The sequence below is a fragment of the Sarcophilus harrisii genome, chromosome 2, assembly GCF_902635505.1.
Source record: "Sarcophilus harrisii chromosome 2, mSarHar1.11, whole genome shotgun sequence".
NCBI lineage: Eukaryota > Metazoa > Chordata > Mammalia > Dasyuromorphia > Dasyuridae > Sarcophilus > Sarcophilus harrisii.
This window is the reverse complement of record NC_045427.1, coordinates 262,439,369-262,456,803: the sequence shown is the minus strand read 5'-3', so window position 1 is coordinate 262,456,803 and position 17,435 is coordinate 262,439,369. Positions and strand designations below refer to the sequence as shown.

The 17,435-nt window shown below is 38.0% G+C and overlaps 1 protein-coding gene across 1 annotated transcript; it reads left to right on the top strand.

Annotated features, from left to right (window-relative positions):
• Positions 1–121: 121 nt before the first annotated feature.
• Positions 122–14,132, top strand: OIP5 (Opa interacting protein 5). Its single transcript, XM_023500452.2, has 5 exons — positions 122–735; positions 3,974–4,040; positions 6,924–7,046; positions 9,648–9,729; positions 13,068–14,132. The coding sequence occupies exons 1-5, from the start codon at positions 261–263 to the stop codon at positions 13,164–13,166; spliced, it is 846 nt and encodes a 281-aa protein (XP_023356220.1). The 5' UTR covers positions 122–260; the 3' UTR covers positions 13,167–14,132.
• Positions 14,133–17,435: the final 3,303 nt, after the last annotated feature.

Below are 17,435 nucleotides of genomic sequence, written 5' to 3'. Positions count from 1 at the left end.
TGCCGGGCAGTTTAAATTGAGGGATGCCGCCTTCTCATTGGCTGAGAGTGGTGAAGGGAGCCGAGGCCCCGTGTTCGGCCAATAGCGGCGCCGACCTCGATTTCGCCCCGCCCCCGGCGAGCGCGATTGGCTCGGCTTGCTTGGGGCATGTTTCTTCGGGCCCGTGCTCCTTTCTTCTAACCTTTTAGGTCACTGACTCCCCTCCGCGGCCCGGCGGATCATCCGGAGCTGTCCTGCGGCTCGCGGCGCCGAGTCTGGCCATGAGGAGATCCTCGCGTCGGAAGCGGGGTCCGCGCGCCGAGGTCAAGACGGAAGGCGAGGCGGAAGAAGAGGAGGAGGGGGAAGAAAAGGAGAGGGCTGCGGCGGCAGCTTCTAAGAGGTCCGGGAGGAAGTCGCTCGGCTTGGTTTTCGAGGAGTTGGAGGCGCAGGCCGCTAGGGAGCGCCGGCGCGTCGGCGAGCCGTCGGTGGGCGAGGAGACCTCCTTCGCCTCCATGGAGTGGGAGACCAAGGCGGCCAAGAGGTCTTGCCCGCTGCGTCCCCGCGGACTCCGCGGAGACGAGGCGGTGCCGGGGCCCTCGAGCCTCCCGGATCCCCCGGGCCCGGCGGCGCCCGAGAAGTCGGAGTTTTTGGAGAACATGGTGGTGTTCCAGTGCCTGGGCTGCTTCGCCGTGCTCGGAGACTCGGTGCATCTGTGCCGGGAGGAGACGCGCCTCCTGAGCATCCTCGTCTTCAGCAGTGAGGTGGCGGGCTCCTGCCTGGGAAGGGAGGGAGGAAGGAGGAAGGAGGGAGGAAGGAAGGAGGGAGGGAGGAAGGGAAGAAGGAGGAGGGAGGAAGGGAGGAAGGAAGGAGGAAGGGAGGGAGGGGAGGGAGGAAGGGAGGGAGGGAGGAAGGAAAGAAGGGAGGAGGAAGGAAAGAAGGGAGGAGGAAGGGAAGGGAAGGGAGGGAGGGAGGGAGGGAGGGAGGAAGGAAGGAAGGAGGGAGGGAGGGAGGAAAGAAGGAGGGAGGAGGAAGGAAAGAAGGGAGGGAGGGAGGAAGGGAAGGAGGGAGGGAGGGGGGAAGGAAGGGAGGGAAGGGAGGAAGGGAAAGGGAGGGAGGGAGGAAGGGAGGAAGGGAGGGAGGGAGGGAGGGAGGAAGGAAGGGAGGGAGGAAGGAAGGAAGGGAGGGAGGAGGAAGGAGGAAGGAAGGAGAGGAGGGAGGAAGGAAGGGAGGGAGGGAGGGAGGGAGGAAGGAAGGGAGGAAGGAGGAAGGAGGGAGGGAGGAAGGAAGGAAGGAGGGAGGAGGGAGGGAAGAAGAAAGAAAGGGAGGAGGGAGGAAGGAAGGAAGGAAGGAAGGAAGGAAGGAAGGAAGAAGGAAGGAAGGAAGGAAGGGAGGGAGGGAGGGAGGGAGGGAGGGAAGGAGGGAGCAAATGAATGAATGGGGAGCGAGACGCCCCGGGGCCGCCGCTGCGCGGGGCGACTGCGGGTACCGCGCGGGGATGTAGAAGCGGGTTAGCACAGTGGCTGGCACGTAGTAGGCGCTTCGTGCACTGCTTACTGACTGGAAGACAACTTCCTGTAAGGGGAAGCCCTGGCGGGGGAAGGGAGTTTGGGGAGTCAGGGGCCGAGCGATTTACGGGTAGATGAATATTAGGGGTGTGAGCTCTGGGGTCAGCTCCCTGTAATAGCGGGTTGAACCTAAAATAAATAACTAGCATTTACTTAGCGCTTCAAAGTGTGCAAAGCAATCTGCATAGATTATCTCGTTTGCTTCTCTTTACAATCCAGTGAAGTCAGGGCTGATTAAGTTTGTCAACTTAAGCCTGAGAGGTCTGAGGGTCTCTAGAAATCTCCGTGTTTCAAGTGGCAAATTAACTCCCATTGAGGCAGGGCTACACATGGCACAGAAGAAAGAATGCTGGCTTAGTCTGAGGCTCCTGTTTCAGGTTCTCCACCTCTGTCATTTTCTTCTCATGTGTCTTTGGGCATCTCACTTTGGGGGCTTCACTTGCTTCATTTGTGAAATGGAAGGTTTGACTTTCAAGTTTACACGGGAGTCTTCGAGCAGACTTCCCAAAACTCTCTGGGTTGTGGGTTATGGGTTTCTAGTGGTTCAACCCTCAAAATGATCTTGCTCCACTAGACAAATAAGTGGGAGTTGGCAGCCACTCAACAAGTTTTTATTAAATCCTTGTTATGTGCCAGGCACTGTGCTATTCCATGGGTAATACAAAGAAAAAGCAAAAATAAATCTAGGATGTTTTTAAAATCTGACATTCAAATCCAGTGGTGTGGAGAAAGAGAAGGGGGGAGAGAAGAGAGAGGAAGAGAGACAGAGAAGAGAAAGGGGGGGGGGGAGACAAAGAAAGGGAAAGAGAGACAAATGGGGGGAGAAAGAGGGAAGAAAAAAAGATGTGGGGGAGAGGTCTCTGCTGCTTTCTAGGATATTGTTCTTTCCTGCTTTTTTTTAACCTATCAGATTATTCCTCATTCCATTTCTTTTTTTTTTAATTGAATTTAATTTTTTTATTATAATAACTTTATTGACAGAACCCATGCCAGGGTAATTTTTTTTTTTTTTTTTACAACATTATCCCTTGCACTCACTTCTGTTCCGATTTTCCCTCCCCCCCCCCCCCCTCCCAGATGGAAGCAGTCCTTATATGTTGAATACGAGATATCCTAGATACAACGATGTGTGCAGATCCAAAAGTTCTCTTGTTGCACAGGGAGAATTGGATTCAGAAGGTAAAATAACCTGGGAGGAAAACAAAAGTTTTAAATTTAAAAGTTTAATTCATTTCTAGTTTTTTTTTTGGGGTGTAGCTGTTTTGTCCATCATTGATCAATTGAAACTGAATTAGGTCTCTTTGTCAAAGAAATCCACTTCCATCAGATTACATCTTCATACAGTATCGTTGTTGACGTATATAATGATCTCTTGATTCTGCTCATTTCACTTAGCATCCTCATTCCATTTCAAGACCCATCTCTGGCCTGCCATACATAGGCATTCTCCATGGTTGTGTTTTGTGCCCTGTTCTCTTCTGTTCTGTTCTTTGATGATCCTTTCTACTTGTCTGTACATCCCAGAGGCCCATTTCTACTCCTGCTCCCTGAAGTCATAGCTAGCTGCCTGCTGCATATTGCCTAGATGTCATCTGGTATCTCAAATCTAATATGTTCAAAATGGAACTTCCCACTCTTTTCCAATCCTCTCTTAAAATTGGAGAAGTAGTATGACCTAGAATTTGTTCTTGATTTCTGTTTCTCTCTCACTGTTCCCTGCCACCCCATCTAATGAGTCAAGCCATTCTACAGCCTCTTTGTCATCTCTCTCTGCTTTCTTTTCCCACAGTCGACATTCTAGTTCAAACCTTTTCCCACACATTTCTCTTTACAAAGTTTCCTAATAGTTTCCATCTAAACTCTCCCAACTCAATGTGCTCTTCAGATACAGGTCTGACTCCCTTGCTCTATATTGTCGCTAGGATAAAATACAAAATCTTCAGCTTTTTCATTTCCCTTTCTTACAACCTGGTTCCAATCTATCTTTCCAGACTTACTTCTTTACATTCCAACCAAAGTGAAGATTCCTCACATATTTAACTTTCCATTTCTGCACCTTCACATGGGACTTTCTTCCTGTCTGTAATATCCTCAACCCTTAGTTTGGTCTGCCCAGAGCCTTTAACTTCCAAGTTCAGTTTAGGACCTATCTTCTCTGAATCTTTCTTTGATAAACAGTGTTGCTACTTTTCTCAGATTATCTTGTTTTTAACTTCTCTCTTATGTATGTGTTGTGTTCCGTTAGGATATATGCCCCTGAACCTTTTTTCTTTGCATCTCCAGGCCTAATATACCATACCTTGCATCTTATTGGAGCTTTATAATTATTGTTTTATTGAGAAAGGTGAACCAGGCTAAAAGATACTAGATGAAGAATTCTAATTACTACTACTAGAGAGTCAGATTCTTATTAGTGTTTCTTTTTCTAGGACTTACAAATAATGTCATTTTGGATAAGTCCTTACTGGTTGGCATTGAAGGTGGTCTCCTTGGCAGGTAGGTACTAATTGTTTGACATGTGTCTGTGGTTTCTGATTTGATAAAACTATAATGAAAGATATTTAGATGTATTAGAAAAAAGAATTTATTTTCCTCCATTTTTTTTCACATTTTATATAATCTTTGTGCCATTTTATACTCTTCTCTTTCTACCCTTTTTTCCCTTCTGTCCCCCCCTTTGTTTTTTAAACTTTGTCTGTGAGGAGCTCTCTGGTAAGGGATACTCTGTGCCCATCAGCAATTTACCTGGAACTTTTAGTAAATTTGTCAATGCCACAAAGCTTAGAATGATTACTATTGCATTAGATGACAGATTCAGGATCCATACATTAGATTGAAGGCCAAGATAAATAAGATGAATTGAGATGGAAGTAAATGTAATGTTTTACAGTTGAGAAACAAAAATTAGCCTCAAAGGATGTATGACTAGAAATTTTTTTGTTGCCTTAAGAGAAAGCCTTGCATCTAGAGCACAGGTAGTCAAACTACCTTTGAGAGACTGTGTCCAGTCCTTACATTTTTAGGAAAGACATAAATAAGTTCAGAGTATATCCAGAGATGGCTGAAAAGGACAGAGATTATGCCATGAGCTATTAGCCTAAAGAACAAAAGACTTTGGGTTTTATGAAGACAGTTGTTAGGAATTGTAGGGCTGTTGTATGGAAGAATTATACTTTTGTTGGAGAAGTAAAAACAGTAGGTAGAAATTCAGAGGTAAATCTAAGATAAGAGATAATTCCCCAACAATTGAAGTTGTCCACATTTGCCTCAGAACCTGGTGGTTTTCCCTTTCTTGGAAATCTTCAAATCAGAAGACTGGACAGGAATCATTTATCATCTGCTGGATGGAGCAGGATTCTAAATTTGAGCAGAGAAACTGCTTGATTTTTGTCTTACATCTCTAGCACATAGTAAATGCTTGTTGAATCAAATTGGTGTCCGAGATCCCATCCAATTCTGAGACTGTGTATTAAGTCCACTTAGGCTGGATGTATAAAGGGAAGTAGAGTGGAATATTACTTGAAAGATGAATTAGAGCCAATTTATAGTGTCTTGAATGCCAATGGTCTATATTATTATCAGTGTATTCAAATAAAGCTGATTTTCATTATAATTATCCAAGTTCTGCTAGAAAGAGACTGTTGGCAATATCGGGAGACATTTGGTTTCATTTTTTCTCCTTCAATTAGAAATTCACATGATGATACCAAGTTTTATTATGTAATATTTGTGATCTTAAATCTTTTATATATTTGATGTTACTGTATAATTTCTTACATTTTCAATGATTATTTAAAAAATTTTTTTCATATAATGGCATTTTATTATTTTCCCCCAGATACTCTAAAAGAAAATTTTTAGCATCCATTTTTTACAATATTTTGAATTTCAAATTTTTCTCCCTTCTTTCTTCCCTTTCCAAAGAAGGTAAGCAGTTTGATCTGGTTTATACATGTGCTGTTATGTAAAACATTCAGTGATGTTTTAAAAAAATTTAAAACATACTTTTGATTGATGTTTGCAATCAGTATTCACAATGGTTTTTTTATTTGTTTTTGTTTTACCATTTGGTTAGATTATTTATGTTTAGTTGTTATTTCTATTTTGCTGGTTCTTAAATTTACTTATTTAGTCACATCCTTTCTTTGAACCTTCAGTCTAGTATCTCTAATAGATAACCATCTTGAAATGGATATCCAGTAGACATCTTAAACTCAACATATTTAAAATTGAATTCATCTTTTCCCTTAAATCCTCCCCATCCTTGAACTTCCCTATTAATATTGAGGATACCACTATCCTCTTAGTTACTCAGGCTTCCAAACAAGTCTTCTAACCAGGCTTCTCATTTCTTCTCACTCTCCCATATCCAGTTTGTTGCCAAATTTTATTGAATTTATGATACTTTATGCTATGGGCTTTGGATCACCTTATGACAGAACTATTGTTGTAATATTCCACTTGGGCTCCTTGCCTCAAGTCTCTCCCCAGTCCAAACTATCCTATCAAATTGGTCTTCCTAACCATGTTACCACCCTATTTATTACCCACTCAACTCCAGTGTCTCCCTATCACCCCAGCATCAACTGTAAATCTTTGTTTACCATTCACAGCCTTTAATAACCCAATTGTCTCCTAACTTTTCAGCCTTCTTTTACCTTATTGCCCTCTCCCCAGATGAAATGGCTTCCTTGCTGTTCCTCACAAAAGATGCTCTATCTTTGAACTATTTGTCCCACTTATTTGGAATGATTTCTGTTCTGCTCTCTACCTCTCTACCTCCTGACTTCCCTGACTTTCTTTAAGCTCCAGCTAAAGCCCCACTTTTTACTGGAAGCCTTTCCTGAATCCTCTTAATGCCAATGACTTTCCTCTGTTGATTACTTCCAATTCATCCTCTGGTTTGTTTTACAGGATAAATTGTTTGCATGTATCTCTCTCGTTAGAATTATGAGCTCTTAGGGTAATGTCTTTTCCTTTCTTTGTATCCTTAACACAATGTCTGGCACAAAGTTGTGCTTAATTTATTAATGCTTAGTGACTGGCTGGTTTTTAATGGTGATGAATGAATGAAAAAGCACCTATTCCTTGCTTATTATGTGCTAAGCATAATAGCAAAGATAGTCCCTGCTTTCTGAAACTTGTATTTGAATGAGTAAGAGAACACATATTAAGGAATGATGGCCAAAGGAGAGAGATTTTGCTTTGGAAACTTTAAGGATTGCAAATAGACTCTTAGGGAAGTTCAGGGGCAGTGACCAAGGTGATTTGAATATTGTTCTAGAAGTATATGGTAAAAGGGAACAATGGAAACTGGGTAACTTCTGGAGACTGATTAATTTTTGTGCTACAATTTGTCTTATCTTTCTTGTTTTTCAGTACCTACAACCCTTTATTTTGTCATTCTTGTGGGCTTTCTATAGGCTTCAGACTTTATTCTACATATGCTACTCTTTCTGACTTGAAAGGTCTCTTCTGCCTTTTTAAGGATAGCATTGTATGGTAAGTAAACTTTAATCATTAAATATATGAAAATATTCAGGGGATCAGGGTGATTTGTTATAGGAATGATATTAAAGAACTGAATTAAGAACAGGGACTAAGTGTTAGTATGACGAGTAGTACTGAATACAACTATTCAGGGAATCTTGGTCATTTAAACAATCAGAATAATTTCTAAATTCTTTCCTTAGCAAATATCTTCAGAAGACATTTTGTTATTTTTAATAGTGCAAAGAAGTGAGATAACACATGTAGTGCTTTATAAATCTACGTAAATGTTAGCTGTCATTATTATTAAAGAAGCCATTGCATTTTTTTTCTCCACAGTTAATTTCTATTTGAATGTACTAGCTAGGATCTAAAGTATTGAATTGGAAGAAAATTCTAAGTTTTTTGTTTGTTTGTTTGTTTGTTTTTTGCTCTGTCCATTCTTTAGTGGCATCCTATTTTTGTATCCATTAAAAAAACATGGGATTTCTATTTTTCCATTAAGGGGCTCAAGATAATAAAATCTGGTGGTATTACAGTCTGGAAACTTGGTTATCAGTTTCTAGTTTCTACCACTATGAAATTTCTATTCAGAATTAAATGAAGCATTTAATGAGTTCTAAATTGAGAGTCAGAAGAACTAGATTTTAGTCCAGGTTCTTCCCCTAAGTACTAGGGCTGTGGTCCTTTGCAAGTCCTTCTGTAGGCCTCTTGAGTTTCTTTATAATTGACAGGGCTGGGTCAAATGGGCTTTTTAAAAAAGTCTTTTGCATCTCTAAAATTCGCATGTCTCCTGTCTAGAAAAAAAAAAATCGCCAAATATGGCCTAATAGTATTAGAATTGACTTTCTGTTTTAGTAAAATAAGAAATACTGAAGTTTGTGCAACACTTCAGTATTTTAAAGTTTGCAGAGTACTTTTTTCAGAACAAATTTTAGAGGTACATAGTACAAGTATTATTGTGATCATTTTATAGATGAAGAAACTGAGACTGAACACTTAGATGATTTGCCCCAGCGATAAAATTAGTCTGAGGCAGAATTTAAATCCACATCTCTTGATTCCAAGGCGAGAACTTTATTCAACTGGACCATATTGTCTCATAGAATATGGGCAGTACCAATAACTGTACTCGTTTTTATAGAACTGAGTAGCTCCACAGGTCATTGTACAAGCTATCAAAATGCCAAACATAAGCAGTGTATGATAGGACATACCTATAATCCCTACTAGAGTTTGGGGTTCTGAGGCTGGTCCTCTGAAGGAGGGCTAACCGTGACTGGATGTCCACCATCGATAAAAAGCCTCTAGAAGTAGGGATGAACCAATGGTGGTCAGAAACAACAGCAGGTGAAAACTTCAACCCCACTTTGAGTGAGATGGAGAGACTCGGCAAAATAAGTAAAATACAGGCAGTAGCAGTATGAGGAGGGAAAAAATTTAAAACCACATCTCTTCATTTAAAGTTAATTATAATTTCTTATAAAACCACTAATTGAGTAGGTATGTTGTCATTAACACATTGCTTCAGTTACAGTTCATCACCATTTATAATTTTTAGAGACAAAAGTTAAACTGAAAAACGAGAATTAGGCAAGTTTCATTGTAAGGTGAAAAGGTATTTTAAATGTTGTAAGATTCTTTCTAGCTTTAAATCTGACAGCTTCTGAACTTGAATTTTTATGGTTTACAAAACATCTTCCTCTTAAAAATTCCATAGTAGGTATTGCAGTAGATACTGTTCTTTTCAAGAACCTGAATCTCAGAAAGTTTAAATAACTTGTTGAGGTCATATAACAAATTGGTGTCAAGTATATGATAAAACCCAGGCCTCATCTCAAACCAGAGCTTTTCTACAAGACACTGTTTCTCACTAAAGAAAGATGTAATTTTTGTTTAAGAACATAACGCTTAGGTCAATTTATACATAAGTTTCTATCTTAGTGAACTATTTGAAACTACAAAGTCATTTTTCCATAGTGTTACAGTAAAGAGGTTTCCACCTCACCTTATTTAGGCCATAATATGTTTGAATCATTATGGTACTGAATTTATTGTGTTATACAACCTAACCATCAGTATTTCTATTGGAAATAGCTTTCAGAGATGCCAGAAATAGATCTCCCCACTAACCATACTAGGGATTTGGGAACAAGGATACCCAAATCAGTCTTCACTTACCTGGTATTAGTAGACACTACAAATTTTAGGATTTGGAATACCTTCATTGAGGGAAAAATGTAAAGATCAGGAATGAGGGGAGGGATGGTACCCTGGGAGTTGGTAGTAAGCAACAAGACTGACCACTTACCTGGTGCCACAAATTGGGTCTGGGTTTCTTTTCTTCAGAAGTTCCCAGGGATTATCCATACCTGATTGCCTTTCCACTTATACCACCCATTATTTCCCATCTGGATTTCACTATTCTATTACTTATTGCATAACAGAAATTTATCTCAAGTTTCTCTACTCCTCCTCTCTTCTCTTTTTTATAGTCAGTAATAATGTAGGGTTTGCTCCATAGAAATTGTTTTTGTAGGTAGTGTTATTGTAATATATCTCCTCTATTAAGTAATAGAAAGTAATACTAATGACATGTCTGTGTTCTTACAGCTACCTTTTAAAAACTAAATCTGTAGTAAATGCATCTGAGATGGAATTTCCCACTAAGCATCTAAGTGCACAAATTTCAAAGGTAAACTTTTGTTGTATTGTGTGTTTTTCTTTTAAATAGAATCCCCTTGGTGATTTGCACTAATAGAAATGGATTTCAGGTGCATAAAATAGAATTTTTAAAACATTTAAGTTAAAAGCAGGGCATGCAAAATCAAAAATAAAACAATCAACAATCTACATATTTTACCTAGTTGACTAGCTTGGCCAGATCAGAGAATATATGGGGGGGGGAGGGGGGGAGAAGGAGTACAATGAAATGTTTGAAAAGTTAGGGCAAGCCTAGTTTTGGAGGAAGGTGGGCTTCATGTTCTTGGGTGAGGAGCTTATATTTTGTTCTTGAAGAAACTGAAGTTTTTTTTTTAATAAGGGAAGAACATGGGCAAGATCTTTGTTTTGAGAATATTGATTTGGCAACCTTGTGAAGGATGGATTGGAGAGGGGAAAGATTATTAGCAGGGACACCATTTATGTCATTTTATCGGAAGGAATAAGGAACTAAACTTGTTCATAGACTATGAATAGGAAGAAAAGTGATAGATGCAAGAGAGAATGTGATTGTAGAAGAAACGCATGGCAGATGATTGGCTGTGGAGGAAGAGTAAAGAAGAAAGGATGGCTGAGAGAGGGTGGTGATACCTTTAATTTAAACAGGGAAATTTGGAGGAAGAGGGATACATTGAGGGGAAAAAAATAAGCTCTATTTTGGACATGTTGAGTTTTAGGTGCTGATGGGAAATCCAAATGGAGTTCTTTAGTAAGCAGTTGATGCTGTGGGACTAATGAGAAATTAATGCAGGGCTCCAAACAGAGCTATGGAAGACACTCTCACTCAGTAGACAGGAGAAAGATTATAATTCATCAAAGGAGTCTGTGATGGAGAAGTCAGATGCTTAGAAAAAGGAGAGAAGTATCACCAAATACAAGGTAGGAAAGAGTATTCAGTAAGAGATGTGGTAACAAAGCATCAAACACTGGAGAGGTATCAAGAGAAATAAGACTGGGAAGAGGCTGTTAAACTTTGTAGTTATCAAGTAATCATTGGTATATTCTTGAAGTTGTCAATCAAGAATATGTTTTGGGGGAAAAAGACCTTAGCAGGAATTTGTAGAGCATGGGAAGAATGACTTGAAGTCACAGTGAGGATAAAAAGAGGAGTGGGTTAGATTGAAGGGATAAGAAGTTATGGTCAGAGGGAAGAAAGGCAGAATTCAAGATTTTGGAGATAACCCTAGTAATAGGTGATAATGAAATCCCTATGGGCGACATGAGAGTAGGGGTGAAATAGGGAGCCCAGGGCATTTTAGGAGACACAACAATGTTTACTGAAGCCCTCTGAGTATCCCATTGGGATGAAAAGGAATTTGGTGAGCCAGCTATAGATTTCCTTGAGAAAGAAAGAGAAATGATGTGGAGACCAGGATTTGGACTGTGTGAACCAAATGAAGGCAGTGAACCACAGAGCAGTTGCTGTGTGATGGTGCAGAGCTGTAGTCCACAAGTGACTGTGAGAAGTAGACCCTGGATAATTGGAAAAAAATGAAATTAAAAAATAAAAGGAGTTATGAGAAACCCAGAAGTATGCCCAGGGTGATAAGGAGCATGAAAGAATAAGCCCCCAGCCCTGGAAAGGACAACTGTTAAGGGGGGAAGCAAGCTTTCCCTGAACACCTGTTTTTTAAAAAAAAAAAAAAAAAAAAAAAAAAAAAAGATGGGGAGAGGAAGAGATACGAGATGTAGTGAGGTGAGCAATAGGGAGATGACTTGTGGAAGGCCCAATAAATAAAGATGGGATGCTTGGGTTCTTTGGGTTGAACAATGATCTTTTTTAAGCACAGAATGAGACACACTTAGTCTATTTCGAACTGAGCCAATACTTAGATTGTAGTCTTTGAATTCTAAGAACTGTAAGTCTCAGCATTTCTGGTACGCCTTGAAACATTTCTGATAGATGGGAGTTCCACAGGGCACAAGCTCTCCTCCATTGCCACTAGCCAGATTTCTTACAATTCTGAGAGCTCTGTAGTCATGATGACCAATGTTTGTAATTTTAGGATTACAAACTTGTTTCCTGCTCTATAGCCTCTTCCAAGATAAAAAGCTGAATATGGATTAGGTACTTAGCTCCCAGTCTTTAGAGCACTCCAAAACTTCCAGCTTCCTGAGGCCCCAAATCTTTGATGGATATATCTCCATTGATAACCCACAATCTTTTATATTTAGCTTTGGCATACATTTTTGAACTTTTATTGGAATTTGGGTTTATCTGACAAACCTCTTAGTTTTTGTTTCAGCAAACAGTCCAATAAAACTCCATTGTATCCCCCCTCTTTTTTTTAAAGCTCAGCAAAAGTCTCTTTATTTCTGAAATAGAAGAACCATGAGTTTATAAATTTTAAGCTCTTTGTTCTGAATTAGCCAAGACTCTGCTTATCTGTATTATACATGTCTAAAATATATATATGTTGCCTATCTGGAAATAGGTACTGCCTAAGGGAAATCCTTTAGGACTTCAAAAAAAGATATTTTGGTTACTATAGATTTAGTTTGATAGATATATTAAATAATGAAACAACTTTTATTTGTGAGACATTAAAGTTTTGATGATTTTGAAAAATAATAGTAACTAGGGGTGGCTAGGTGGCACAGTGGATAGAGTACCAGCCCTGAAGTCAGGAGGACCTGAATTCAAATGTGACCTCAGACACTTAACACTTCCTGGATGTGTGACCCTGGGCAAGTCACTTAACCCCAATTGCCTCAGCCGAAAAAAAAAACCTAATCGAAAAACAGTAGTAACTAGCTCCTATTAAAGAAAGGGGAAGAAAAATTCTTATGTCTAATTATTGGAAAATGGTTAAATAAATTGATATATCCATGAAATGAAATATTATTGCACTGTAAATAATGATAAAAGTGCACAATAAATAAGTTAAGATGAAATGACAGAGAGAAAAGATTCATTTGGAAGGATAAGATGAAAATAAGATTGTATCATTACATTGCTGCCTCTGTTCTTTACTGTTCCTAAATTATTCCAGAATTAGTGTATTTTCTTTTTTTAAGGTCAAACTGTTTTACTTGGTATTTTGTTTAATTTTTTTTCTTTTCCTCTTAAGTGTTTCTTGGTTTTCTGGTGGTTTTCAGATTTATAGTTTTTTTTTTTTAAAGCCCAATAGTGTAAAACTTGATATGGTTTCCATGGTTCCAGAAATGGATCTAATATATTATTTAAGTCTTGAAAGAGTGAAAGCTCACTTGCTAGTGATCTAGTTTAAATGTAAAGATGCTCTTTTGTTACTTAATGTATTTTGTAACTTAATACATACTGAATTTTTTTGATTTCTGTGTGCTCCCTAGCTGAAAGAGAAGATTATGATGATGGACTCTCACTTAACAAAAATAATTCGGGAGCTGAAGAGGATGATCCATGGACCACTGGATATAGAGCTAGAATAACATTTGAATCAGAAACAAACCTTTTAAGAATAGGCTCATTCTGTACTGTGATCACAGGAAGTATTTAATGTCTTAACTTTGGTTGATTTCTAGGACATAAAAAAAGCATATTCTCCAAATAAAATCTTTCTCTTCTGGTTAGCCAGATGTATTGATAAGTTGTAACTGAAAAGTAAAGATGGGAGTGGAAAGCTTTAAAAACCAGGAATATATATCTCAAGACTCAAGTTTCATAAAGTAATTTGTCTGTAAGAACATTTCTTACCAAGTAAGCTTATTGAGACTTCCTTTTAATGTTGTCCAGTTTGCAGTGCTTCAGAATTCAGTTGTGTTAAAAAATTTTTTTCAGCTTATATAAATGTCAGTAGTCTTTTTTAAAAAGTTTTTAGTAAGTAGTCTTAAAAAAATTTTTTTTAGTATAGTCTTTTTTAAAAAAAGAAAACATTTAATGACTATAAATTCAAAGGTAACTAGTAATTATAATGGGCTGTATGTGCCCCAAACTTAAGATATATGATTGTCTTCCAAATGTGTCTTTTGTTTTAAAATATTGAAAGTAAACAGAATATTATTTTAATTTTGAACCTGTACAAAGTATTTGTTTATATAAATATTGCTGAGATCTTGACAGTCTATATATTATTACAGCTTTTCTTTTTTATTTTTCCTACCTATGAATCTCTTACTTATTTTAAAAAAATAGTAAGTTATTAAAAAGAACTTGGAGAAAATTGTGATGAGCTGTGTATTTATTCTTACAAAGGAATTTCTGGTTATAATATTTTTGCCAGTCAACAAACATTTATTAAATACTGCATGTGTGCCAGGTACTGTGTGAAAAGAATGGCAAAACAGTTTCTGTTCTCAAGGATCTCACTTAATAAGGTGGGAGACAGCTTTGGAGAGAAATTTGGAACTATGTCCAAAGGCTATAAAACAGTGTATGTTCCTTTTGATCCAGCAGTGTCTCTATGTCTCTACTAGGTCTGTAACACAAAGAGTTCATAAAAAAGTGAAAAGACCCATGTGGATATGCAAAAATATTTATAGCAGCTCTTTTTGTAGTGGCAAGAAACTGGAAACTGAGTGGATTCCGAATCATCATTTGGGAAATGGCTCAATAAATTATGATACTTGAATATAATATGATATTATTCTGTAAGAAATGAGCAGGTAATTTTAGAAAAGCCTGAGACTTACATGAACTGATGCTGAGTGAAGTGAGCAGAACCAAGAGAACACTGTGCACAGCAACAAGATTATGTGATGATCAACTATGATGGATTTTGCTCTTTTGAACAAGATAATTGATCAGTTTTTCAAAGTTCAAATATTGTTGATTTGTTCAAATATTGCTGTAACTGTGTACAATGTTCTAGTTCTGTTCACTTTGGATTAGCTCATTTAAGACTCCCCAGGTTTTCCTGAAACCATTTACTTCATTTCTTTTAGCACAATAATATTCCATCACATACATATACTCTAACTTGTTCAACTATTTCCTAATTGATAGGTATCCCCTCAGTTTCTAATTCTTTTCTGTCACAGAAAGAGCTATAATATTTTTGTACATATTGGTCCTTTATCTTCAACTTCTATGGCTCATACTCCTTGTAGAAGTATTGTTGAGCATGATAAATGTGGAAATATGTTTAGAAAACTTGCACATGTTTAACCTATATTGGATTACAGGCTGTTTAAGTGAGGGGACTGGGGGAGAAAAACTTGGAACACAAGGATTCTCAAGGGTGATGTTGAAAACTATCTTTCCATGTGTTTTGAAAATAAAAAGCTATTATTTTTTAAAAAGTATTGCTGAGTCAAAGATATGCAGTTTTATCACCTTTTGAGTGTAATAGTTCCAAACTGATCTTGAGAATGATTGGAGCAGTTTATAGCTCCAACAGTGAAACAGTGGTACCTATTTTTGTGGAAAAATCCCTTCCACCATTTGTCATCTTTTTCTATTATGTTAGCTAATTTGATAGTTGTAAGGTGATACCTCAGAGTTATTTTAATGTGCATTTCCCTAGAGTATTGTGAAAATTGATAGCTTTGATATCTTCTGAAAATTGCCTATTCAGGCATCAACCCACACTTAACACCCCTACACCAAGATAAGGTCAAAATGGGTTCATGACCTGGTCATAAAGAATGAGATTATAAATAAATTAGAGGAACACAGGAAGTTTACCTCTCAGACCTGTGGAAGAGGAAGGAATTTATGACCAAAGAAGAACTAGAGATCATTACTGATCACAAAGTAGAAAATTTTGATTATATCAAATTGAAAAGTTTTTGTACAAACAAAACTAATGCAGACAAGATTAGAAGGGAAGCAATAAACTGGGAGAACAGTTTTATAGTCAAAGGTTCTGATAAAGGCCTCATTTCCAAAATAAATAGAGAATTGACTCTAATTTATAAGACATCAAGCCATTCCCCAATCGATAAATGGTCAAAGGATATGAACAGACAATTCTCAAAGAAATTGAAACTATTTCTAGCCATATGAAAATATGCTCCAAGTCATTATTAATCAGAGAAATGCAAATTAAGACAACTCTGAGATACCACTACACACGGATCAGATTGGGTAGAATAACAGGGAAAGATAATGGGCAATTGTTGGAGGGGATGTGGGAAAACAGGGACACTGATACATTGTTGGTGGAACTGTGAATACATCCAGCCATCCTGGAGAGTAATTTGGAACTATGCTCAAAAAGTTATCAAACTGTGCATACCCTTTGATCCAGCAGTGTTTTATAAAGAAGGGAAAGGGACCTGTATGTGCCAAAATGTTTGTGGCAGCCCTTTTTGTAGTGGCCAGAAACTGGAAACTGAATGGATGCCCATCAATTGGAAAATGGCTGAATGATTTGTGGTATATGAATATTATGGAATATTATTGTTCAGTAAGAAATGACCAACAGGATGATTTCAGAAAGGCCTGGAGAGACTTACACGAACTGATGCTGAGTGAAATGAGCAGGACCAGGAGATCATTATATACTTCAACAACAATACTAGATGATGATCATTTCTGATGGACCTGGCCATCTCCAGCAATGAGATGAACCAAATCAGTTCTAATGGAGCAGTAATGAACTGAACCAGCTACACCCAGTGAAAGAACTCTGGGAGATGAGTTCTGGGAATTATAGAATTCCCAATCCCTCTATTTTTGCCTGCCTGCATTTTTGATTTCCTTCACAGGGTAATTGTACAATTTTGTACAGCAAAATAACAGTTTGGTCATGTATACTTATTTTGTATTTAATTTATACTTTAATATATTTAACATGTATTGGCCATCCTGCCATCTGGGGGAGGGGGAGAGGGGAAGGAGGGGAAAAATTGGAACAAAAGATTTGGCAATTGTCAATACTGTAAAATTACCCATGCGTGTAACTTGTAAATAAAAAGCTATTAAAAAAATAAATTTCAATGATTCCTTAAAAAAAAATAAAAGTGCCTATTCATATCCTTTGACCTTTTATTAATTTGGACTGTGTCTTATTTTTATAAATTTGGTTCAGTTCCATATATATTTAAAAATTGAGACCTTTATCAGAGAAACTTTGTAAACTTTCACTCCATTTACTGCTTTCCTTCTAATTTATTTAATGGCTACATTTGTTTTGTGCAAAACTTTCTTAATTTAATCTAATCAAAATTATCCATGTTATGATTGTGTTTGGTTTTGATAAATATACTGGTGAATTGTGACGTCTAGGGAAGGGCTACCATCATAGGAAAGAAATCTTGAGATGCTATATGAGGGGTTCTGTAGCCTAGAGAAAGAAGATACACAACTATCTTGGTGGAAGAAGAAATTAAATTTGTTTTTGGACACAGAACAGAATTGAGAGAAAAGAAGCACCTGATAAAAGAAAAAAAAAATTCAGTCCTGGGGTGAAATGGGCAGCCTTGGGAGGCGATGGGTTTCCTCCTTTCTTCCTTCCCCCATCCCAAAGATCTATAATCAAAATTGGATGAACCCTTAATCCAAATCATACCACAGAGAGTTATAGCTCCAACAGTGCAACAGCGGTACCTATTTTTGTGGAAAAATCCCTTCCAGCATTTGTCATCTTTTTCTGTTATGTTAGCTAATCTGATAGTTATAAGATAATGCCTCAGAGTTATCTTAATGTGCATTTCTCTAGAGCATTGTGAAAATTCTAGTTCTGTTCACTTTGGATCAGCTCATTTAAGACTTGCCAGGTTTTTCTGAAACCATTTACTTCATTTTCTTTAGCACAA

Coding starts and splice junctions, on each gene's coding strand:
- OIP5 (XM_023500452.2), top strand. CDS start 261: ATGAGGAGATCCTCGCGTCGGAAGCGGGGTCCGCGCGCCGAGGTCAAG. Junction 4,041..6,923: donor GAAGGTGGTCTCCTTGGCAG/GTAGGTACTAAT, acceptor CTTGTTTTTCAG/TACCTACAACCCTTTATTTT. Junction 9,730..13,067: donor TAAGTGCACAAATTTCAAAG/GTAAACTTTTGT, acceptor TGTGCTCCCTAG/CTGAAAGAGAAGATTATGAT.